Genomic DNA, 25,975 nt, shown 5'->3' with positions numbered 1-25,975 from the left:
CTTATCTGTCGGAAAGATATCAGTTTGTCTCTGTGAATGGTTTGTCCTCTGACAAATCAACTGTAAATTTTGGTGTTCCTCAAGGTTCCGTTTTAGGACCACTATTGTTTTCACTATATATTTTACCTCTTGGGGATGTCATTCGAAAACATAATGTTAAATTTCACTGCTATGCGGATGACACACAGCTGTACATTTCAATGAATGTCACATCCTGACCAGTATAAGGGTTATTTGTTGTTGTAGTTTGGTCAGGACGTGGCAGAGGGTATTTGTTTTATGTGGTTCGGGGTGGTGGTTTATTTAGTAGGGCGTTTGATTTATTATTTCCGGGTTTTGGTTTATGTTCTATGTTTTGTACTTCTATGTTCTTTCTGGGTTGGTGTATTTCTATGTGTAGGTTAATGGGAGGTTGGACTCTCAATTGGAGGCAGGTGCTTTCTCGTTGCCTCTGATTGAGGGTCCTATATATGGGTAATTGTTTGGTGTAGTGTTTGTGGGAGATTGTTTCTTGTTTTGCATGTGTGAGCCTGACAAGACTGTTTTGTTGTTCGTGCGGTCTTTGTTGTTTTTTGGTGTACCCTTTATCTTAAAAAAAATACAAGATGAGCATCCACATTCCTGCTGCGTTTTGGTCCTCCATTCCCGACGACAACCGTTACAATGAAACATGGTGAAGCCCCAAAATTGCCCTTGCTAGAAGCCCGTGTCTCAGACATAAGGAAGTGGATGACTGCAAACTTTCTACTTTTAAACTTGGACAAAACAGAGATGCTTGTTCTAGGTCCCAAGAAACAAAGAGATCTTCTGTTGAATCTGACAATTAATCTGGATGGTTGTACAGTCGTCTCAAATAAAACTGTGAAGGACCTCGGCGTTACTCTGGACCCTGATCTCTCTTTTGAAGAACATATCAAGACTGTTTCAAGGACAGCTTTTTTCCATCTCCGTAACATTGCAAAAATCAGAAACTTTCTGTCAAAAAATGACGCAGAAAAATTCCTCCATGCCTTTGTTACTTCCAGGTTGGACTACTGCAATGCTCTACTTTCCGGCTACCCGGATAAAGCACTAAATAAACTTCAGTTAGTGCTAAATACGGCTGCTAGAATCCTGACTAGAACCAAAGAATTTGATCATATTACTCCAGTGCTAGCCTCCCTACACTGGCTTCCTGTTAAGGCAAGGGCTGATTTCAAGGTTTTACTGCTAACCTACAAAGCATTACATGGGCTTGCTCCTACCTATCTTTCCGATTTGGTCCTGCCGTACATACCTACACGTACGCTACGGTCACAAGACGCGGGCCTCCTAATTGTTCCTAGAATTTCTAAGCAAACGGGCTTTCTCCTATAGAGCACCATTTTTATGGAATAGTCTGCCTACCCATGTGAGAGACGCAGACTCAGTCTCAACCTTTAAGTCTTTACTGAAGACACATCTCTTCAGTAGGTCCTATGATTAAGTGTAGTCTGGCCCAGGGTGTGAAGGTGAACGGAAAGGCTGGAGCAATGAACCGCCCTTGCTGTCTCTGCCTGGCCGGTTTCCCCTCTCTCCACTGGGATTATCTGCCTCTACCCCTATTACAGGGGCCGAGTCACTGGCTTACTGGTGTTCTTTCATGCCGTCCCTGGGAGGGGTGCGTCACTTGAGTGGGTTGAGTCACTGGCGTGGTCTTCCTGTCTAGGTTGGCGCCCCCCCTTGGGTTGTGCCGTGGCGGAGATCTTTGTGGGCTATACTCGGCCTTGTCTCGGGATGGTAGGTTGGTGGTTGGAGATATCCCTCCAGTGGTGTGGGGGCTGTGCTTTGGCAAAGAGGGTGGGTTTATATCCTACCTGTTTGGCCCTGTCACAGGGTTTCATCAGATGGGGCCACAGTGTCTCCTGACCCCTCCTGTCTCAGCCTCCAGTATTTATGCTGCAGTAGTTTATGTTTCGGGGGGCTAGGGTCAGTCTGTCACATCTGGAGTATTTCTCTTGTCTTTTCCGGTGTCTTGTGTGAATTTAAATATGCTCTCTCTAATTATTTATTTATTTATTTCTCTCTCTCGGAGGACCTGAGCCCTAGGACCATGCCTCAGGACTACCTGGCTTGATGACTCCTTGCTGTCCCCTGTTCACCTGGCCGTGCTGCTGCTCCAGTTCCAACTGTTCTGCCTGCGGCTATGGAACCCTGACCTGTTCACCGGACGTGCTACCTGTCCCAGACCTGCTGTCCCAGACCTGCTGGGACCCTGACCTGTTCACCGGACGTGCTACCTGTCCCAGACCTGCTGTTTTCAACTCTCTAGAGACAGCAGGAGCGGTAGAGATACTCTCAAAGATCGGCTATGAAAAAGCCAACTGACACTTACTCTTGTGTTACTGACTTGTTGCACCCTCGACAACTTCTATGATTATTATTATTTGACCATGCTGGTCATTTATGAACATTTGAACATCTTGGCCACGTGCTGTTATAATCTCCACCCGGCACAGCCAGAAGAGGACTGGCCACCCCTCATAGCCTGGTTCCTCTCTAGGTTTCTTCCTCGGTTTTGGCCTTTCTAGGGAGTTTTTCCTAGCCACCGTGCTTCTACACCTGCATTGCTTGCTGTTTGGGGTTTTAGGCTGGGATTCTGTACAGCACTTTGAGATATCAGCTGATGTAAGAAGGGCTATATAAATACATTTGATTTGATTTGGTCTGATTTGTTTTTCAACCACTCCACAAATTTCTTGTTAACAAACTATAGTTTTGGCAAGATGGTTAGGACATCTACCTTGTGCATGACACAAGTAATTTTTCCAACAATTGTTTACAGACATATTATTTCACTTATAATTCACTGTATCACAATTCCAGTGGGTCAGAAGTTTACATACACTAAGTTGACTGTGCCTTTAAACAGCTTGGAAAATTCCCGAAAATGATGTCATGGCTTTAGAAGCTTCCGATTGGCTAATTGACATCATGTGAGTTGATTGGAGGTGTACCTGTGGATGTATTTCAAGGCCTACCTTCAAACTCAATGCCTCTTTGCTTGACATCATGGGAAAATCAAAAGAAATCAGCCAAGACCTCAGAAAAAAATTGTCTGGTTCATCCTTGGGAGCAATTTCCAAACGCCTGAAGGTACCACGTTCATCTGTACAAACAATAGTACACAAGTATAAATACCATGGGACCACGCAGTCGTCATACCGCTCAGGAAGTAGACGCGTTCTGTCTCCTAGAGATGAACGTACTTTGGTGCGAAAAGTGCAAATCAATCCCAGAACAACAGCAAAGGACCTTGTGATGATGCTGGAGGAAACAGGAACAAAAGTATCTATATCCACAGTAAAACAAATTCTATATCGACATAACCTGAAAGGCCGCTCAGCAACGAAGAAGCCACAGCTTCAAACCCGCCATAAAAAAGCCAGACTACGGTTTGCAACTGCACATGGGGACAAAGATCCTACTTTTTGGAGAAATGTCCTCTGGTCTGATGAAACAAAAATATAACTGTTTGGCCATAATGACCATCATTATGTTTGGAGGAAAAAGGGAGAGGCTTGCAAGCCAAAGATCACCATCTCAAACGTGAAGCACGGGGGTGGCAGCATCATGTTGTGGGGGTGCTTTGCTGCAGGAAGGACTGGTGCACGTCAAAAATAGATGGCATCATGAGGAGGAAATGATGTGGATATATTGAGGCAACATCTCAAGACATCAGTCAGGAAGTTAAAACTTGGTCGCAAATGGGTCTTCAAATGGACAATGACCCAAGCATACTTCCAAAGTTGTGGCAAAATGGCTTAAGGACAACAAAGTCAAGGTATTGGAGTGGCCATCACAAAGCCCTGACCTCAATCCCATTGAAAGTTTGTGGGCAGAACTGAAAAAGCGTGTGCGAGCAAGGAGGTCTACAAACCTGACTCAGTTACACCAGCTCTGTCAGGAGGAATGGTCCAAAATTCACCCAATTTATGTAAACTTCTGACCCACTGGGAATGTGATGAAAGAAATAAAAGCTGAAATAAATCATTCTCTCTACTATTATTCTGACATTTCACATTCTTAAAATAAAGTGGTGATCCTAACTGACCTAAGACAGGGAATTTTTACTAGGATTAAATGTCAGGAATTGTGAAAAACTGAGTTTAAATGTATTTGGCTAAGGTGTATGTAAACTTCCGACTTCAACTGTAGTTCAGGTCTATGCTAACTATACTGTAAACCTCATAATAATCTGTCAGCGTAGTTTCATTTGACACTTTTCTCCATCAATGTGTGCTATAAAAAGTTGATTATTGAACTAGAGTTTAGTTAACTGAGTGATGCATAATTACTGACCTTTTTATAAAGCACATTGCTAAAGAAATGTCAAATTAAATCACACTGCAAGATTATAATGAGTTTTATGGTATTTGTCACCCCAAGTGTTATCAGTGCAGTTGTATTCCAGTATTCTAGGCCAAATCCTGGACTCCAGTACCAACAATCCCCCTGGGCCAGGTTCCTTGTCGGCTGACCCAGTTAGAGTTTTCTATGAGGAACATCAGACAGTTCTCACTGGGGATGTACAGTATAGCAGACGTAATGTGGACTTGGCTCAGTTGGAAACTCCTCTAAAGCCTAATTTACAACCTACATAGGTACGGAGGCAAGAACTACGATTAGCTTAGCAAAATGGTGATCCTGCGTATTCGCATAGCAAAAATACCCTAACGTGTGCAGCCCCGCAATTTGTAACTCGACCCAAGTATGCAGGATCGTCATTTTGAGTAGCTAATTGTGTTCTTGTGTTGCATACATATGTACGTAAGGTGTAAATGATCTAATTGCTTTCTACACCAGTGATCTGGACCCATGTTCATAAAGCGCCTCAGGACTAGACCGGTTTTACTTTTTAAATGATAATGAATAAGGAAGGAGACCTGATCTTAGATCAGCACTTTTACTCTGAGATGCTTGATTGATGCATAATGTACGGTCCCTGACCTTTTCACAAATCCTACTGTATTAGTCTAACTGGAGTATTATGCAAACGATGAACTTTAAGAACACTAAAAATAATCTCATTAATGAATAGTGAACAGCTAGATAAAAACATAATAAAACCCTCAGAAAACCACAGGCTTTGTTATGCTGAGCAATATTCTGTCATCTCTCCATTGAACCTCTTCTTCCAACTGAAGACAAAAAGTGAACGATAAAAAAGTATCACAAAACAATAAAGAGTAAGTATGACAACCACTTCACACAGCAAATATTCATTTCAAAGGACAGCTAAAAACAAACGTTGCTACTTTGCGAGAGAGAGGTCCAGTCACACAGACACAGTAACAGTCAGAACAGTTGTCTTTTATTGTGGTATATTCCAGTTTACACCTGTTGCCATGATGTGTGCAGCTAACTATTTACAGACTACTACAGTGTGCTGCGGCTCACAGTTCCTGTGTTGAAGGCAAATCCACTGGGTAATCATTACACCGCTCAGGGGAGAAGTTTCCCCTAGGTACAGATCTAGGATCAGATTCCCCTCCCCAATACATCAGTGAGGAAAATGCTAAAGTGACCCAAGATCAGCATCTAGAGGCATCTTCGTAGGTCAGCGTTTTTCATCCTAAATCTTGTTCTGGAGGCAGCTCTGCAGAGTGGTCACTAGAGGGTGCAGCCACAAAGTAATAAAATCTGATTTTAAACCTAACCTTAACCACACTGCTAACCCTAATGCCTAACCCAACCTTAAATAAAATTTTTACAATATAGGCAATTTTGACTTCGCATCTGACCTATCTAAGGAGGATTCGCTCAATTCTGCCTCCAGGACAAGACTCATGACAATAAACGTCAACCTGCAGTAACCTTCACCCATTAGGTGGGGGGCTCAACTCCAGTCCTCTCCTAACGGGCAAACCTGACATCAAACTGAGTGGTCCAGTGCTTCATTATCAGGTTATTGTGTCTACTTTTGAACGCTTATATCAAACAAGAGAAATTCTAATGTTTACAACCTGAAGTGCGTACTTCCTCATGTTAATTTTTGTAGTATGATAACGTTCTCTCCCAGTTGTGTCAGGAACACCTGAAGTGGCAAATAAATCACTAGCATAAAGGTTGTGTTCCAAGCCAACTACATTGCAGACGTTGCATTGCATCAACCAACGGTTGCTTGCCACGTCATCGACTGCAGTCAGGCATCAGATTGCTATATCATAGGATGTGGTTAGCTGATATCTTAAACATCTATCCAGGCGTTTTGATATCTGCCAGGAGTCTGCAATGTAGTCAGCCTGGAACACAGCCTAAATGAACTAACTTGAGAGGGAAACCAAGGAGGACTGGAGTAGAGCATCCCCTGGTTTACGGTTAACTGGGTGACGTGTGTGTGATCGGCCATCTTGGTTTGCCTACTGTCTCTGAGCTCAGGTTCATGAGTGGAGATGTGAATCTCACGTTGTGTCTCAGAACTATGAAATAGCTTCCCCTATTCATCTCCTTCCTTTCATCACCACCGCTACAGTTGATGATGAGACAAGGACGTTCTTCAAAACTATTGGGACACAACCTTAACGGCAGGCAGTTTGCAGTCAGTGGTTCTAAGGCCTCTTAGGAGACTAGATGGGTAGGCAGGGCTTGAGTGGAGGGACTGTATCTTTACTTGAATCAGATTCTTACGAAGTGTTACAATGCCTTATAAACATTCATAGCACATTCAAACCACATTGGAATGCAGTCATGGACCGTTAGGAAACTGTAAGGTAAAGCAACGAGGCATGGGGCTATTAAGATGTCATACATCCACGATACATCATAACCTATTGTGTCGTATTGCTTTATTAATACAACATGTCATAATGCTCTATAGAAGGTGCTATGAATATTTATAAGGTGACACAGCACTTCATAAGAAGCTTCTGCAAGTGTTAGTGTTTCTGACAGCCTGGGAGATTGGTGCAGTCGATAACGCTGACTGAACTAATACAAGTGTCTCTCCCAGAGGTGCTCAGTTAGTCAACAGTAGAAACGTCAAGTATTTACTGTATAAAACACTCACAAGGCAAAGAATAACTCCCTACTTCAGAGCTCCCTACTGCAGCTGTGTGCATTTGGCTAGTAGTTAAACTATCTAAAGCAAGGAAAGGAGTGCAACATTCAACTCAATTCTGCTCAAGAGACGATGAGAAATGATATGTGTGTTTTGCTCTCTCTGTGAGTAATGCTACTTTCAATACATTCAGGTTAGCTCTGTAGTGTTTAATATTGTGTATTATTTATGTACTGTCTGTTATTCGTCTATTTCAACGACAGTACTTCAATATACTGTATGTCTATTTAGAAAAGGCATTACACAAAATCCCATGAATTAAAACTCTGGTTATTATTATTATAGATAAAGATAAATAATATCTGGTGCACCTCATCACATTCTACCAGATAATTCATCAAAAAATAACTCTCATTAAAATACATTATACAGCAATTATACTAAAATAAAATATCAGACGCTGTCTACAAAAACAAATCCAGCTGTCGACCGTATACTGTACAGATAATCTGCTTCAGTAAACAAAAACAAATCCAGCTGTCGACCGTATACTGTACAGATAATCTGTTTCAGTAAACAAAAACAAATTCAGCTGTCGACCGTATACTGTACAGATAATCTGCTTCAGTAAACAAAAACAAACTCAGCTGTCGACCGTATACTGTACAGATAATCTGTTTCAGTAAACAAAAACAAACTCAGCTGTCGACCGTATACTGTACAGATAATCTGTTTCAGTTAACAAAAACATTGGCTGGGAAGCCGCTTTGTTGTTTTTCTTTGAATTGCAGATTGCCCCTTTAACAAAGAGAAAAAGTGAAATAAATATTGTACTCGTAATATTCTGGAACATCGTACACCAATACAATATAAATTTAAATGTAAAAGATATACTGTAGACATTGTGTACATTCCCGTTGCATACCGTCTGTCTTTGATCATAAATACATAAATGTCAATAAGTAAATATAGGCAAAAATAAATAGAAAAGATCAAACTTGCAACATTCCCCTCTGAACAAAGTCATTTTGAATGTGTACTGACGATTGCCTAATACCAATGCCCTATCCCGTGGCATAACAACTAAATCATGTAGAAAAGAGCATAGACTTCATTCCAATACCACGAACATAGGCCAGATTCACATTAAACAATACATGTACCTCACTCTTCAAACATCCACATAGCCAATCAGAGGCTGTAATTGGACTGATACCATATTGCTCACACGTATTCAGTCCTTTCACAATTAGCCATAATAAACAGGGGCAGAGGGAAAGTGTGCGACTTTGTGCACTTCGTAGAGCACGACTTGGAGCACTTCATGACTTCATAGTGCATATGGGCACAACGATGACCAGGATCACAGTGCAGGCGGCTGCGGCAATCAGCGCTCCAATCTTGCACACCTTGGCTCTCCGAAACTCCGCTTCCTTCCTCTTCAGCAGCGAATCGTAACCCGGCGTGTAGATATCCTCCATCCAGTACTCCAGGTTATTGGGGTTCAATGACTCCTGCGTCTGAAAAGGAAAGAAGGGGTTTGGGGTGGAAAGAACATTTGGAGTTCAAGTCAAACAGTTTTGCCCACTGGGATGTGATTTTAGCAGGGTTGGGGTCATTTAGATTTTTACGCCAGTCAACTCAGAAAGTAAACTGAATTTCAAATTCTAAAATTGAAAAAATCAATTTTCTTTTCAATTAATTCTTAATAAACTGAAAAAGAAAAGGTATTTATGTCAAAGGTTTTAACATAAAAAAAAAACAATTCACTGCCTGAACTGAGTGACTTCAATTCAAATTGAGCCCAACCCCGGATTTTAGATAGAAAGGCTATGTCCCAATTCTGCACTCTTCTTGCAAAGTGCACACTTGCACACTCCTGGTCATGTATTTAAAATAATTGGATTGTTAACATTGGCCAGAGGGAGTTTTCACCATTGTGGAAAGTGTGCAAGTGCACACTTTGGGAAAGGGGTGGAGAATTGGGACTCAGCCAATGAGGAAGCAAGAGAGAAAGAGAGAGATGGATTTAGTGGATCTGAAAGACAAAGAGGGAGAGAGATAGGGCAGTGAAAGAAAAAGACAGTTAATGAAGGAGACCAAGAGAGAGCTACTCTATCTGATGGCAGAATGAGTAGGGACAGCAGTATTCAAATTATTTCATTCAAGTGTTATTGTGACACGCACAAATGTGTTTCTACATGACGACTTTCTCACTGTACAGTATACTAGGGCAAAGTTACATTGTCAAGGATTTAGCACCATATTGACTGAAACAGGACGGTGGGAAAGAGTTTATGTAGGTGAAACAGAGAGATGAGAGTACATTTCATGAAGAATGCATTGATTATTGAGGAGTTATTATTTCATTCTGGTTGAAACAGGACAACAGGCAAACAGACTGAATTCCCTTCTTATCCCATGTCTCATATGTGAGTATAGTATGGAGGGCAAAAAATTATTCTTCCAAGATTGGATTTCTAGCAATCATACATTGATATTTTAATTGACTCTCACATTTCAAAGAGAGATTGTAAGAGAGAGCAATGGAGAGAGAGCAAGAGAGAGAGAGAGAGAGAGAGAGAGAGGGAAAAAACAGGAGAGAGATCAGACGAGAGAGAGAGAGCGATAGAGAAAGAGAAAGGGATAAAACAGGAGAGATAGATCAGAAGCGAGAGAGAGAGAGAGAGAAAACAGGAGAGAAAATAAGACAAACAGAGAGAATCAGCGGGAGCCAGCAACCTCATTTTCCACTGCTCTGCATGGACTTGTCCTCTGGCTCTCCTCTCAGCATCCAAGATGCAGCAACAACCAGGGGTGTTCAGTATAGGTTGGCAGGCTACCACCCATAGAGCTGTAGTCAAAAGTAGTGAACTATGAAGGGAACAGGGTGCCATTTGGGACGCATCCCGTTTCCCCTGGGTCCTGACAAATTTAAAAGAAGATACGCCCCTTGAAACTGATTTTGGGTCAGTTTTGCATATCCCCATAATGGTTAAGGTTAGGATTCAGGGGGAGTAAAATGATCCTACATTTCTGCCTGAGCGAGATCCTGGGAGACTTCTGTCTCTGACACTACAGCCTTCCCATTTCTCCCATCTGCTTGTTTCTCTGACAACTCCCTCTTGGCTAGCCTCATCCCCCTTCAGTGTTATTGCCTATATGGACCCTGTGATAAACATTTGCGGTGGTTGGCGAGAATCAATGGCCGCCGACGGTAATCCGTGTCCTTGTGAATGTTAGTTTCCATCTGGCTCCCTGGGAGACATGGGAAGGAGAGGGCAAGCTGTAACATTCTGGACAACAGAGTTGCAATCTGGGATTGGTACATACACTTTTTTACTTTGAAATCAATTACATAATAGATTATTTTTTTAAATATAAATATGAGACAGTCGGCGGCCATCGATTCTCGCAGGGTCCATTATTCCTTATGAGCTTATATCAACTGTCGTACCCCATCAGAACCCAAAATGTGAGCTTGTTTACCTCCATTTGTTGTAAACAATGTCTTACATTTAAATAGACGCTCATACAGAGCGATTTACAGGAGCCATTATGGTTAAGTATCTTGCTCAAGGGCACATCGGCATATTTCTCACCGGCTTACTGGTCCAACACTCTTAAACGCCAGGCTACCTGCCACTTAATGTAAATGTAATCACTGTATAGCTTAAAAACAGGATTAGAACTATCACTTTGATCTCATGGATGATCAGTCCTTGCATCCATAGCGCCGTCTATGAATTTGAGAGTGGTTACATTTCTCCAGCCATATTCCTCAGCTGTTAACCAAAAGAGTGGCAGGGTGGGGCTTTGTTGCTAATATAGTGGAGGTTTCCATCAGGGAGAGGGGTGCTTCATTGATTGGTACAAAAGGACGTCTTTGAGCATTAATGCTGGGGGATTTAATGATGTTCTTGTGTTGATGCCAGCAGGGAGAGAGAGTGTTGGAGAGGGAGAGAGAGCGTTAGAGAGAGAGAGAGAGAGATTTTGAGAGAGAGAGGAGAATAGGAAGAGAGAAAGAGAGAGGCAGACAGACAGAAAAGCATGTACTGTGTCATGACTGTCCTGATCAGGTCAGGGTACAGGAGACCACCACCCTACAGATTATCTCCCAAACCCCCAACAGAGGAGGAGAGATCTAGGGGTCTGAAGATGTGGGGGTTTTATGACACCTCATGCCCATAATAAACTTAGGCCACAGAGAAATTCCTTTGTCCTAACAATGGAGAACTGGCCTCAGAACATTAAACATGCAATAAAGGGACTTTGGAACAATGGTTTCCGTCAGCCACAATGGTGGTTATGACGAAAAGTGGAATAGTAAAATGTATGTAACTTTTGTATTTGTTTTTAAAGGTTAAGAGATGACGTTATTATGAAAACATTGTACCTTTAAGAGTTTTCCCCGTATGTGCCTGATGTTTATACATTTGTACGTTGTGTAGAAAATATCCAAATCAAACAGAATGTTTTGGTAAAGATGAAATGTGAAGTTAGTGTCTAAAATTGGATATTTTCTAGAGCCAAAGCCTTGCCCCCTTTACTTGGTCCGCCCAGAGAATTGCCCTAAAGGAGGTTACACCCACTTCTGACCTGAGGGTATAAGACAGGAGAGTGAAGAATTAACATAGGAGACTATTGACCCCAAGCTGCAGCTAAGGTCTAACAAAGTCGACGAACCCCAAAACGAAACACAAGGTTGAAGACAAAGAAATATTTTTCTACACGAGCTACGGACGAGTAGCTGTGTCTAAGCGGGTGAATTCAAGCCGAACCACCCAGCCTCCACTCTCCATTGAATCGTGGTATCGACCCCGTTCGGGCCGAAGCTGTGAGCTCTGAGCTACAGAGCTGTCTGTCCTCAGAAGACCCCTTTCAGATCAAGGGCGAGGGATCAGACCATTTAGCCAAGAAGGACACTGACATCGTGAGGACAACCAGAGAGTTGCGCCGGAGAATTGCGTCATTTAGAAGCCTAAACGACCCACGCGGAGCTTCCCACCTGAGACCTCCAACACGTAATTACATCATTATATTCTGACCCATAAGAGCGGCAGTTCGGGGCAAGGCTAGTTAAATAAGCATGGCTGACAAATGAACCCAAATGTATATTTCTCTCGTGTACTTCCTTTGTTTCTCTCTCTTTAAAATCCCCATTTTGGGTAACAAGCGCCATAGTGTGTTGGCCCGTTATACTAAGTCCTAATCAATAGCTAGACTGTGTTTTGTGTATGTGTATTTTTATCATCATTTTAGCTTGCTAGTAAATAAATAATCAACTAAGATTGGTGTGGTAAATTCAGTGGTAAAGCCCGGGTCCGTGCAGATTCCCGGATTGTACAACGTTCAGATTATGAGTCTGTAGAGGAAATTGATTAATTTAGCGACTGTTGTAATCGATATTCTGATATCCTTTGAGTTAATTTGGGAAATAGAAACTCAATCAAAACAATGTTCCCATGGTGCCCCAGGTTAATGAGTTAATAATTGCTTGATTCATTGCTTAATTCATTTAACCACGCAATTATAAACCGTTAATCATTCGATGAGCAGCAGTCGTCACATTAACTAATACAACGTCACGACATATGGCGCCCCCTGTGAGGAGTCTAAGATAGGACTAGGCCGCACTGTTGTGTTAATCCATATCAATTGTGTAGCAATATATATACATTCCATTAATAGCTATAGGCAGGACTAGTGCGGGAGAGAAGTGTGTGTGTCGTTCCATTTCACCCAGATACTGGTCGGGAGAGAACGACCCCTGTTGTATATCTGACCAAAGCCAGTGTGAAGGGGGGTCTACCGAATGCTACGAGCTAGGGCATATGTACCAGCCGATGCAGGCATTCTGAGAAATAATACTAGTTGGGCCTAACGTAGTGTTATTTCTGTCGATCGCTTTCAGGAGTGATCTGACTCGGTCATAAGTAATTCCTAGAGCAGAGGACATATGAGCCAGCCATTACGGAAATTAGAGTAGATATATTCGTTTGACCGAAGCGAAGTTATTATCTCTCTACCTCTCGCGTTTGGTAACGGGGAGAGGTTAAGGGTTGAACGTGAGACGTCACCAAGTAAACCTGTTCCCTTGTTGGAGGGAACATCCCTTGTGCGGCGAGGGGGAAACCCCGCGCAAGGAAAGCTAAGCATTGCGCCAGATGCTAAGCTAACAAAGGGGAGCAGCCATTTTTGTTTTCCTCTTTGTTCATAGTGAATTCCCGCGTTAGACGGGAATCCTGTGAGATCTCAGCTTGGGCTATCCGTAACCTCTGGCGAAGAAACGCCAGTCATTTTTCGTGAAATAAGTCAGGTTACGCTGTACGATATCCAACCAGTCTCAACTGATTGGATATCATTGTCTCGTTCAATTTAATATACATTAAATTGCTACACTACCTGGTTATGGTTGGTACACTATGGTTGGTTATGGGAATAATACACACACGAATGTGCCATAACCAATGAGACATGGTTAAACTTTTCAATGTTAACTTAGATATAGCAATTACTTCAGGTTAATTAAAGCTAATTCCTTTAGCCTATACTGGGTTGACTAATCATTCAAATTGATTAATAGATTAAAGCTGTTTTACCAGCTTAATGGTGTTTAGGTAGACTTTTTAACAGTTTTGTAAAATTCTATTTTCACTGGTACCCTGTCGATTTTAGCTTGTGTTAACAGTGACCTCCGGTGGTGAAGAATCACCAGTAATTATTTTTTTAAATAATTCAGGTTATGCTGTACGATATCTAACCAGTCTCAACTGATTGGATATCATTGTCTCGTTCAATTTAATATACATTAAATTGCTACACTACCGCCCAGGTTGGTTATTGGAATAATACGCAAACTAATGTGTACTAACCAATGAGACATAGTTAAACTTTTCAACGTTAACTTAGAGATAGCAACTCTTTCAGGTGAATTAAAATTAAAATTCCCAAATAGCCGATACAGGTTAGATTTATCATTAAAATCGATTTAATCAATTAAACCTGTTTTGGCAAGTTCAGTAATAACCAACTCACATTACTGACCCAGTCTTGATGATTCACTGACGTTTACAAACTGAGTTAAATCGTGTTTGCAGCCTCCAACTAAAAACCCCAAACATTACGTAAATTGAAATAACTGACAATCATAATAATGAGCAATCCATCAGATGGGTTTCCACCCATTTCCCGTCTAATCAGTGGACCTTCACCCACGGAAAGATTGATCGCGGACCTCAGCAACGATGCAAATCCTAACTATGCCGAGGGGCTGAAAATGTTAGATTTCAATGCCATAAGCGAGAAAAATGCAGACATTGCGACAGACGCTCTTCAAAATAGACCATCAGGCGGAGGCCTTGTGAAGGTTCTCTCCAGTTTAGCCCTCAACTATGCCCACCAGCAGAGATGGACAGTGCACCAGTACCTCAGTGCCCAGCAGAGGCACGAGCAGGAAGCTGGGGAGTTCAAGGTACAGGTGGAGAGAACCAAGGAGCTGGCATCGAAAGCCGAAAAAGATAAGCTACTGCTAGCTGAGGAACTGTGTGTGAGAACAGATAAATTGGAAGATCTGTCTAACACTTATAACAAAGAACGCGAACAAACTCTTGACCAAGTCCGTATTCTAAAAGAACAACTCGGTTTAGCCAAAACTAAATACGATAAAGTCCACGCGAAACTAGATGAATCGGACGAGCTAGCTAGAAAACGGGGCGAGCAAATTGATGCCCTACAAACGGTTGTGAATGAAACCACTCAAAGCAATAATGCTCTATTCCAAAAGCTGCAGACCAAAGACGATCAGTTAATGAACACAATGACCAAGTTGGAGGACAAAACAGCAGAACTCATTGAAGTCGCTGATTTAATGAAGGATGAGAAAGACCAGGTGAGAAAGTTGGAAAATGTGACCTCTAAACAAAAGGAGGACATCGCATCACTGGATCTCTCACTCCACACTCGCGACCTCTCCCTGCAAACCATGACAGATAAGTATGAGGCCGAGCGAAGCAAGGGCGACACCTACGTGTCGAAAATAAACACCCTCAACTGCCAGGTGGACTCTGCGATGCAGCATAACACCACCCTTAGGTATCATCTGGAGGAACTCCAGAACAGTCACGCGCTATCGCGGGACAACCAAACCAAGCAACCTAGCTCACATCCTGAGCTAAGAGAACGAGTGAATGTAGATGACAGGAGATTTCAGCCTCTTTCTCTTGGCCATTCGGCCCACAGTGAATTGGGGCCTCCTCGCCAACACAACCACAGCTTGACTTTTCCTCTTGGCCTCTCGGCCCACAATTCGCCACGGGAGAGTGCAGATGCTCCCCGCGCACTTGGCGGGGATCGCCTTGACAAAATCGTCAAAAACTTCCGCCTCTTCGACCCCGTTCCGGGAAAGCCAAACGACACTGAGACATTCTTAGCAGACATAGAGGACGCCTTGGATGGCTACCCAAACGCTACGAATGCAGACAGGCTCTATCTTTTGAAGCGAACGTCCAACAGACACGTGACAAGGTTCATCCGTCTACAAGAGCAACACGTGCAAAACGACTATGCTAAACTTGCCACGGTTTTGAAAATAGAATTCAGTGGTTCTGCGACTCGCAAACACGATAGTTCGTTGGCTAACAATATCAGACAAGCTCGAAATGAACACCCACAAGCCTACTATCACCGGCTTCGTTCAGCTTACTTTGGCATGCTCACTGAAACAGGAATGGAAGACCTATTACCGTTCAAACAACTTTTTCTGTCAAACATGTCTCCCAACTTCATTAACTACTTGGGCCCTACTGCCCACGTCGGGTTGCCAATCTCGACGCTCCGAGAGCTGGCAAGCACCGCTTTTGAAGCATCAAAAGCAAGCCGGGCTAAGAGCCCGGACACCTCGACTTTCGAGCTTAGGCGGGAACCATCACTCGAATTAGAAGGGGCTGCATCAGGGACATATGCTGTAAAAGAGGACGATCAAAGGGGGTGGCTACCAAGTAACCACCACCCCGACAACCACCGCCGTAACAATAGCTACGATGAACGTCCCCAATCTAACAGGTCCCGTAGAGATCAACCTAGCCGACATGCCCCTCCGCCTAACTCTCACAAAGGGTCAGGACACAAGGGTAACAAGCGTAACAAGGGCAACAAAGTGTTCAACAATGATTTAAACGCTAACCGAAATGATATAGAAGCTCTGATAAAAGATGTACTGCATCGTAAGAAATTTGAGAAAGAGGACAAGGATAAATCCTCATGACTAGGCGTAAAATCGTTGGAAACCGAGTCCGCCGAAATTCATGCAATTCAAGAGGACGCAAACATTTCCATTACCCCCGCCCCCACTCGAATCCCTGTCCAGGTACCGCCCGTTCTAGACACAAGCCCGCAGGTTTTGTCTACAGACTTGGACACGGAGGTGGAGATGCACGAGATAAGCAGCTGTGCAACAGATGATTCCTCTACCATTCCGATAGAGGACCCACTGGGTCACGTAAGTGACTTATCTGTCTTGGAAATCGACGCAGATTACAAACCGCTCCGTTCTCCCAACCCACTCCATTTTGTTGGGGATATGACGAGAAAAACCAACTCGAACAGGCCATACCTTAGAACAGTCCTGGAGGACTGTGTGACCTGTCACGCTCTGATAGATTCGGGTTCAACAATTTCCCTCATATCCGAAATCTTGCTGGATGAACTAAAAAGGGCAGTGGACCCAACAAAACGTTGGTTGAAAACGGAACATTGCGATACGAATCTTCGAGGTTTCACTCCAGCTACCTCGCCCCTAACCAAACGTCTCCTACTTAAACTCAACTTCGAAAGCGTGTCACTGATACACCCCGTGTATGTGACTAGCATCGAAATCGAACGAATGCTGATTGGGAGTGATTTAATTGACCGTTTGGTACCACTAATGGATTGGAAAACCAATCAAATCTGGTCACAAATACCTATGCCAACTCCGTTGACTTCGCCGCATTCTTCCAAGGCTACCTGCCATACATTGTGCAACGACGTGGGTCCGACGTCAGCATCTGACGCAAACCCTGTGAACTTGGCCATGAGCCCGCCATTTGTGGCAAAGGACAATGTGAGTTCGACTCGGAACTTAACCGAACATGTGGTTTTCTTGTGCGGCTTGGGTGATTCACCAGCCGACACTTACCGCCCTCCTCTGATAGGGGGCGTGTGCCTAAACGGCACTATGGCTGAGGATACCAGGCTGGCCACCTGGTCAGAAAAATCCGCAATCAGTTTGGAAATGTTCAACGAAATTTCGAAAACGGCTAACTGCCATCCCCTTGTGCCGAAAACGTTTAGATTTCCACTGGGAACGACTCCCCAGACAACACTCACCGCAATAGGGGTGTGTGCGCTATCGATCCGCATTGGAACCAAGGAATTATCCCACTACCTACTGGTTGTCGCGGACATTTTGGTAAGATTGGGTGTTAAACTTGATACCATACACCAAGTTCTTTGGTCTTTGGAGCAGCCAAACCAACATGCCTTGTCTTTCGACCCGGTGCGAATGGCTTCCAGGCAGACTATTCCTGAAGCTTGCAAGACGATAACTGAGTCCGCCATGTTGATACCGGCAAGAACCACAGAGGTTTCTGTAAGACTGAACCTGGCGCCCGGATACCGGATGGAAGGCACCACTGCGTTCTTCCAACCCTCCCCAAAACTATTCGACTTGGGGCTAACTATCAATGGCAACCCACTGTTGGAACTAACCGCTAGATCCACTTACCTCCTGGTACAAAATCTGACTCAAGCGGATATTTCCATTCCTCTGCACACTCAGCTAGGAACATTGATCGATTACGCCTTCCATGATTTTGAACTAGTTGTTCCTGTGATTGGGCCTCTTCCGTCCTCCCTAGACCTAGATGGCGAGGGAGGTACGCTGTTTACTTGTCAGTCAAAAGCAATAGCACTAACTCCTGTATTGCCACTGGACGACACATCGGCATTCCGGCTGGATGTCGATCCTGACAGCAACCTGTTAATATACTCCATCGTCACGGAGGATGATATTGCGTCTCCTCCTGCATGCGAAGTACACTCTTGTGAGGAAACAACCGTTGACTCTTCCAAAGGTGACATGCCGTCACCACCCGATGAAGACCTGTACAATGTCGCCGAACCATATCCTGGTTTCCATGTACAGGTAATACAACTACTGTCGGAGGCTGATGCTCTTGTCAATGACACTGAACGCCATCAGTTGAGAGAATTGTTTAACAAACACAGTGAGATCTGGTCGACAGACTCGCTGGATTGCGGGGTTACGGGTATCCATGTGGTGCGTATTCCTACGCCACCCGGAGCCACTCCTACATTCGTTAGACAATACAAAATCCCGCTCGCAGCATACGCAGCAGTACAAGAGATTATCGATTCCTTATTAGCTAAACGGATAATCAGGGAATGTAACAGTACGTACAGCGCTCCCGTGTGGCCCGTTCTGAAACCAACGGGTAAATGGCGTCTTACCATTGACTATAGACAACTCAACAAACTGGTTCCGTTGTCTCGTTGGCCAATGACACAGCTCGACCAAGAGTTGCCAAAGGTGGCAAACGCCAAGTACTTCTCCACCGTCGACGTGGCAAATGGTTTCTGGACCATGACAGTCGACCCACGTGACCAACACAAGTTGGCTTTCTCTTTCTCGAACAAGCTCTTCACGTTCAATCGTTGCCCATTCGGGTATGCGAACTCCCCCTCAGAGTTCAACATCTTCCTGCACAAGGCAATGCCAGATGCAGCCTCTAGGGGGACGATAATTTACGTGGACGACGTTCTCATGAGAAGTGAGACTTGGTCACATCACCTCAATGAAATGGACCACGTTCTCACCCAACTCGGGACTGCAGGGGCTAAGTTGGCCATCATGAAAGGACAATGGTGCAGGACCAAGGTAAACTACGTTGGGCTTCTGGTGGGTGCCGAGGACATCCTGCCACAGTCTAACCGAATCCAAGCAGTCCGCAACATCAAAACACCTACAAACCTTCACGAGATGCGCAGCTTCTTGGGAGTATGTAATTACTCCCGTCAATTCATCGAAAACTACGCCGACTTGTCAAAACCGTTGACTCACCTTCTTCAGAAAGACACCCCATTCGTTTGGGATGTCACTCACAACGAAGCGGTGGCTTCCTTGAAAAACCTGCTTTGCGAGGCACCCTGCCTGGTATACCCCAACAAAGACAAGACATTCTTTTTGGAAGTCGGTTTCTCAGAGCACTGCCTTAGCGCTGGGTTGTACCAAAAATACGACCAAGACAAACGTGTGGTTGCTTACGCGAGCAAAACACTCAACCCTGCCGAACACAAATACTCAGACTGCGAAAAAGCGCTGCTGTCGACAGTCTGGGCGATCAAACACTTCACCAGTTATGTCGGCGGACAAAAGGTGATCATAGAAACATGTCACCAGCCTGTGACTTTTCTGAAAAGCCAACGAATCCGTGAGGGTGCTGTACACAACAGCAGGATAGCGGCTTGGCTCATGACGCTGCAGAGCCATGATGTAGTAATCAACTACGCAAAAGCAAAGAACCTGCCTTTGGGCAGTGCTTTGGCGGTGTGTCAACACTGTGGTGACGATGAAACCGACTCCGGACCACCCCCGCGTGACATCGCTCCTCCATTGCCTTCGAACCATCACTATTTCGAAGAGAACGTGTGTCTCGACATGCCGATGGCATTTGTAGATGGCTGTTCTTACCGCCATCTAGACCACTTGCAAGCTGGGGTGGGATTGGTATGGCACAACGACATTCCGTGCAAACCACTTCAATTTCAGCTTGGCAACAAGACCAGCCAGTTTGCAGAAGTGGCTGGCGTGTTGATCACCCTGCAAACAGCGGTGAAAAACGAATTGGCAGAACTGGCGATCTGCACCGACTCTAACTACGCGAGACTCACCTTCTTATGCCACTTGCCGTTTTGGAAACAAAAGCACATGACTACTTCAAGTGGTAAAGAGGTGAAAAACAAAGAGCTCATTCTAGCTTGTGATGACCTCATCACCAAACACGACATACAGGTGTATTGGAAGAAAGTCAAGGGACACTCCAAATCACCTGGTCGTGACAAACTTGGCAACGACCATGCTGACAGCATGGCGAAATCTGGTGCAATTCACGGCACCCCTTGGGTGTTTGCTGCTCGAGACGAAAAACCCACTGAGGAAGCTATGGTGTCTGCGGTAACGCGTAGCCATGTAGCACCACGGAAAACGTCGTCGCACAAACATAATGTGTTGCTAACGCATTCATTCATGAATGGCGACCTGGTAGCAATGCAACACCAAGATGAGTCCCTCGCCACGTTGATGGCATTCCTGTCGGATCCTGTCAACCACCCAGTGTCCGAACTGGCTTTGGCAGGTTCACACGACTTGCGTTCACTGTACGCAACTAAACAGCACCTCACACTTGTAGATGACCTATTGGTGTATGTTTCAGAAACCGACACCGCTCGAAGGTGGGTGGTTCCTGAAACACAGAGGGGGATAATGATAGCTCATGCCCACGACGAGCCATGTGGAGGCCATAGGGGGGTCAAGGCTACATGTGAAACATTGCGACAGGTGGCCCACTGGCCTCACATGGAACAAGACGTGGCACGATACGTGAGGGGGTGTCTAGTTTGCTGCCAGTTTCAACCCACCAAGCCACTTCACAGAGCACCCCTGCAACGCAAGGGTGTGTCTTACCCCTGGAGCTCGATCCAGATCGACTGGGTCGGCCCAGTTGCCAGGTCTGCCAGAGGCAACAAGTACCTCCTCACAGTGACTTGCGCATTCACAAAGTGGGTGGAGTGCCTGCCGGCGACCAATGACACAGCGGAAACCACTGCCGTTCTTTTGCTAAACCACGTTTTCAGTCGTTTCGGCCTGCCAGGAGAAACCGTGAACAGCGACAGAGGAACCCACTTTTCGGCAGCTGTAATGACCGAACTGTGGAAGCTCCTGGGAGTCAAAGCTAAACTCCACATCGCGTACCACCCTAGGAGCTCGGGGGGGGGGGGGGGGGTAGAAAGGAGCAACCAATCAATTGTCAGAATCTTGAGGAAATATGTGGCAGCCAACCACAAAGATTGGGACCTCAAACTCCCATTGGTACTGATGGCAATCAGAGCCACACGCAACAGGTCTACGGGAATGACACCCTTTGAGATGATGACGGGCCGGCAAATGACCCTTCCACTGCATCTCCTGTACCAACCGGGAGATGTTGCCGCAGCCACCGCCTACACGGCTCATCAATACGTGACCGACTTGCGGAACCATCTCCAGACTACCTTTGCGTACGCTCAAGGACAATTGGAAAGAAGTGCAGAAGGTGACAAGACCTATTACGACAAAAAAGCCTCACACCAGGTGTTCGAGGTCGGAGATAAGGTGTGGTACTACATATACACCAAACCCGCGGGCGTCGCAACAAAGTTCCTGCCCCACTGGACGGGGCCACACGAGATTGTGGTGAAGCTATCACCTGTAGCTTACCAGATCAAAATCAGCAAAGGTCGACAAAACGCCACATTAAAGTGGGTCCACCGGAACCAAATCAAGTTGTACACTCCCCCCATGGGAATAGAAGGGGTGCTAGCCAGCACCGAATAGATAAAAACCCTAGAAAAAAAACAGAGGTACTAAGAAAATTCTTAAGTACCCTCAGCTGATCCCTTCCAGGAGACCAGTACGTTGCACCTAATATCTTTTATTCTCTTCCCAGCTACCAGATATGCATCTGTTGTCACTAGTGATATCGTCCTGCGCCGTACTGATTAAAAATAAGAAAAACAGAAAATAGTTGTCAAAACAATTTTTGTTTACGAATACAAATAACTGAAATAATCCAACGATCTCCGATTATGCGTTTCTGTAGGATGGAGTTCCTTTGGATGATCCTGACACTCTGCGCCCTGGTCAAAACCAACCCAGCAGACGTAATCACGAACGAACCCCCTACGGGAATCATTCTCCGCGACGATCCAGGACTCCTCATAACTAACTGCAGAGTACACACGCAGAGGGTATATGTCCGCCTAGATGCAGAGAATGTGTACCGCCAACACATTCCACCTGCGGCGCATTTGAGTTGGGCCGGGGCTGACTGGACCAGCCAGGCAATTAAGCACGCCCAGCTAGACACTGCCCATATGTTGGCCCAACTCCAAAAGTTCACAGTAACCCAGTCAGAACTAGCTGAGCCCAGGCGAGAAAAACGATTCATCGGGGCGCTACTATCGATAGGGGCAGCCGTAGGGTCACTATTTGCCCTAGGTACCACTGCCGTCAACGCAGTCAGTCTAGCCACAGTCAAGAGGAATGTTAGGGAGATTACTGAAGAGATGCCACTTATCCAGCAGCAGATGAAGGCACAGGCCCTTAGGTTGCAACATGTGGGAAAGTCTCTCCAGGACACTATTCTGGTGGTCAACACACACGCTACTCTCCTGAACAAAACTATCCTGTCTGTAGGAAAGCTAGCAGAGGTCATGAACCATGACTATGCCCATGTCCAATTGGTTCGATTGTTACAGGAGGATTTTCTCCGTGAAGTTAGCTCTTCTATGGACCACTTGGCCATGAATAGAATCCCCTCATATCTAGTGCCCCTCTCAATGGTGCACGACATATTGACCTCAGCTACTTCAACCACACTAAGGCCGTTACAATCACATTTGGCCTATAGTCTGGGGTCGGCCATCCCAATACACGTTGATGTTGATCGTAATGAAGTGGGTTTTCTACTGACGCTGCCGGTTGTTGAACTGGAGAATATCTATAGATTGAAAACGGTTCTCAATGTAGGATTTTGGCGCGACAGTACCCACGTAAAGATTGCCACGCCCCCAGTTGTAGCTTACCAGGAAAACAACCCAGATTTCTATCTCACCCCTAACCTGCTAATGTGTACTCTAACCAAAGATGTCCACTACCTTTGTCCTAGCAAACCATTTGTCAGGGATAACACTGAGCGTCTTTGTGGTATTAAAGCTATCACCAGCGAAGAACGCTGTAGAGCCAAACTAACAGCCAGGGATGGGGCCACCACCACACAAGTGGAGGTGGTAGGGAACCGATGGTTGGTCAACACACCGTTCGCGTCCGCCACTATGACTTACGAACGCCATGACTCCATCACCCAATTGAACCTCCCCAACCAGACTGTTTTTGTTACGGTACCAGAGGGGGCGATTATTCACGTAGACGACCTCGCTCTATACCACCTTCCCGACGACCGGATAGACACAGAGATTGAAATGCCGGACGCTTTTGCTAAACGTTCCCTTGAGTTACCACAAGCCATTCAATACCAAATCCAGTACGAGGGACCCATGACTGTCGATCTTAGCGTACTGGATGAGGCACTGTTAGTCGACCCGACTGACTACAGACCAAAAGATTGGTCTGTCGCCCGCTCTTGGACGGTGCCGGACAGTATCCTGACTGTTACCATGATCCTTGGTCTCATTTCCCTTGGCGTGTGCACCTACTACGTACACAGGCGCACACGTGCAATGGAAGACCTAATGAGGTCTTATACTAGGATCACCCGTGGGATGGAAGCGATCCCGATTTTTGGAAAGTTGGCAATGGATCCGGAAACCCTCTTACAGGGCCCAGTCCCAGCCTCCTCTCCCGAACTCGCTAGGTCAGCCCAGTAATGTCCCTAATGTAAGCTTTGGCCTTCAGGGGCCAAGTTTTCCAAGTGCCTTAACTACCCACCTGCAAGTAGGATCACCCTAGACATGACATTAGAGACAATGCCATGATAGAGCTATTTAGCCAAGACCTTGGACATATATAGAACATAGTCCATATTAGATTATTAAGGTGTGGTAGACATATTTTGTATACTTTTATGTTTTTATTCCAATTTTTCGTTTCATTACCTTTGACACTTAGGAAGCCTTAGAGCCAAGACGCCGCTCGTTTGGGGAGGAAATGTAATGATGTATTGCATGAGTGTTGTGCGTTATTAACGTCTGCCAAGTTACTGCCTAGGTCCACTAACCGGGATAACCGGACGACGGGCCGGAACACAGAGCCACTGCCAGACCTCCTTGATCCATTCTGGTGGTGATCCACAGCTTGCGGAAAGCCTACCAGGGGGAACCACCAAAGGGGGGGGGGGGCTGCTCTGATGATCCACAGACCAGGACATCCGATGGTCATTCTTATGGTGGGTTGCAACATGCAGAATCATTCCAAGTTGAACCTACCAGAGGGGGACTGTCATGACTGTCCTGATCAGGTCAGGGTACAGGAGACCACCACCCTACAGATTATCTCCCAAACCCCCAACAGAGGAGGAGAAATCTAGGGGTCTGAAGATGTGGGGGTTTTATGACACCTCATGCCCATAATAAACTTAGGCCACAGAGAAATTCCTTTGTCCTAACAATGGAGAACTGGCCTCAGAACATTAAACATGCAATAAAGGGACTTTGGAACAATGGTTTCCGTCAGCCACAATGGTGGTTATGACGAAAAGTGGAATAGTAAAATGTATGTAACTTTTGTATTTGTTTTTAAAGGTTAAGAGATGACGTTATTATGAAAACATTGTACCTTTAAGAGTTTTCCCCGTATGTGCCTGATGTTTATACATTTGTACGTTGTGTAGAAAATATCCAAATCAAACAGAATGTTTTGGTAAAGATGAAATGTGAAGTTAGTGTCTAAAATTGGATATTTTCTAGAGCCAAAGCCTTGCCCCCTTTACTTGGTCCGCCCAGAGAATTGCCCTAAAGGCGGTTACACCCACTTCTGACCCGAGGGTATAAGACAGGAGAGTGAAGAATTAACATAGGAGACTATTGACCCCAAGCTGCAGCTAAGGTCTAACAAAGTCGACGAACCCCAAAACGAAACACAAGGTTGAAGACAAAGAAATATTTTTCTACACGAGCTACGGACGAGTAGCTGTGTCTAAGCGGGTGAATTCAAGCCGAACCACCCAGCCTCCACTCTCCATTGAATCGTGGTATCGACCCCGTTCGGGCCGAAGCTGTGAGCTCTGAGCTGCAGAGCTGTCTGTCCTCAGAAGACCCCTTTCAGATCAAGGGCGAGGGATCAGACCATTTAGCCAAGAAGGACACTGACATCGTGAGGACAACCAGAGAGTTGCGCCGGAGAATTGCGCCATTTAGAAGCCTAAACGACCCACGCGGAGCTTCCCACCTGAGACCTCCAACACGTAATTACATCATTATATTCTGACCCATAAGAGCGGCAGTTCGGGGCAAGGCTAGTTAAATAAGCATGGCTGACAAATGAACCCAAATGTATATTTCTCTCGTGTACTTCCTTTGTTTCTCTCTCTTTAAAATCCCCATTTTGGGTAACAAGCGCCATAGTGTGTTGGCCCGTTATACTAAGTCCTAATCAATAGCTAGACTGTGTTTTGTGTATGTGTATTTTTATCATCATTTTAGCTTGCTAGTAAATAAATAATCAACTAAGATTGGTGTGGTAAATTCAGTGGTAAAGCCCGGGTCCGTGCAGATTCCCGGATTGTACGACGTTCAGATTATGAGACTGTAGAGGAAATTGATTAATTTAGCGACTGTTGTAATCGATATTCTGATATCCTTTGAGTTAATTTGGGAAATAGAAACTCAATCAAAACAATGTTCCCATGGTGCCCCAGGTTAATGAGTTAATAATTGCTTGATTCATTGCTTAATTCATTTAATCACGCAATTATAAACCGTTAATCATTCGATGAGCAGCAGTCGTCACATTAACTAATACAACGTCACGACAACTGTAAGAAGCTAAATGCCTAGCCGTTCATAATTGGAGATAAGATAATTACTCATTCACTGCAGAGTTGATTATCTCTCTCAACAGAATACTACTGGCCTCATTCACTATAGTTCAACTTTGAATAAGGAAATTTTAGTGATTTTCTG

General features: G+C 44.9%; 1 protein-coding gene across 1 annotated transcript in view; it reads right to left on the bottom strand.

Moving 5' to 3' along the window:
- Positions 1 to 5,310: 5,310 nt before the first annotated feature.
- The window catches only part of LOC115166869 (major intrinsically disordered Notch2-binding receptor 1), a 60,353-nt gene continuing 39,688 nt past the window's right edge, over positions 5,311 to 25,975 (bottom strand). Inside the window, exon 4 of the mRNA XM_029720765.1 lies at positions 5,311 to 8,538. Coding sequence (XP_029576625.1) covers positions 8,341 to 8,538 — 198 coding nt within the window. The 3' untranslated portion in view covers positions 5,311 to 8,340. The remainder of the gene's footprint in view (positions 8,539 to 25,975) is intronic.

The sequence above is a fragment of the Salmo trutta genome, chromosome 29 (genome assembly GCF_901001165.1).
Source record: "Salmo trutta chromosome 29, fSalTru1.1, whole genome shotgun sequence".
Taxonomy (NCBI): domain Eukaryota; kingdom Metazoa; phylum Chordata; class Actinopteri; order Salmoniformes; family Salmonidae; genus Salmo; species Salmo trutta.
This window is presented reverse-complemented; position numbering and strand designations above follow the sequence as displayed.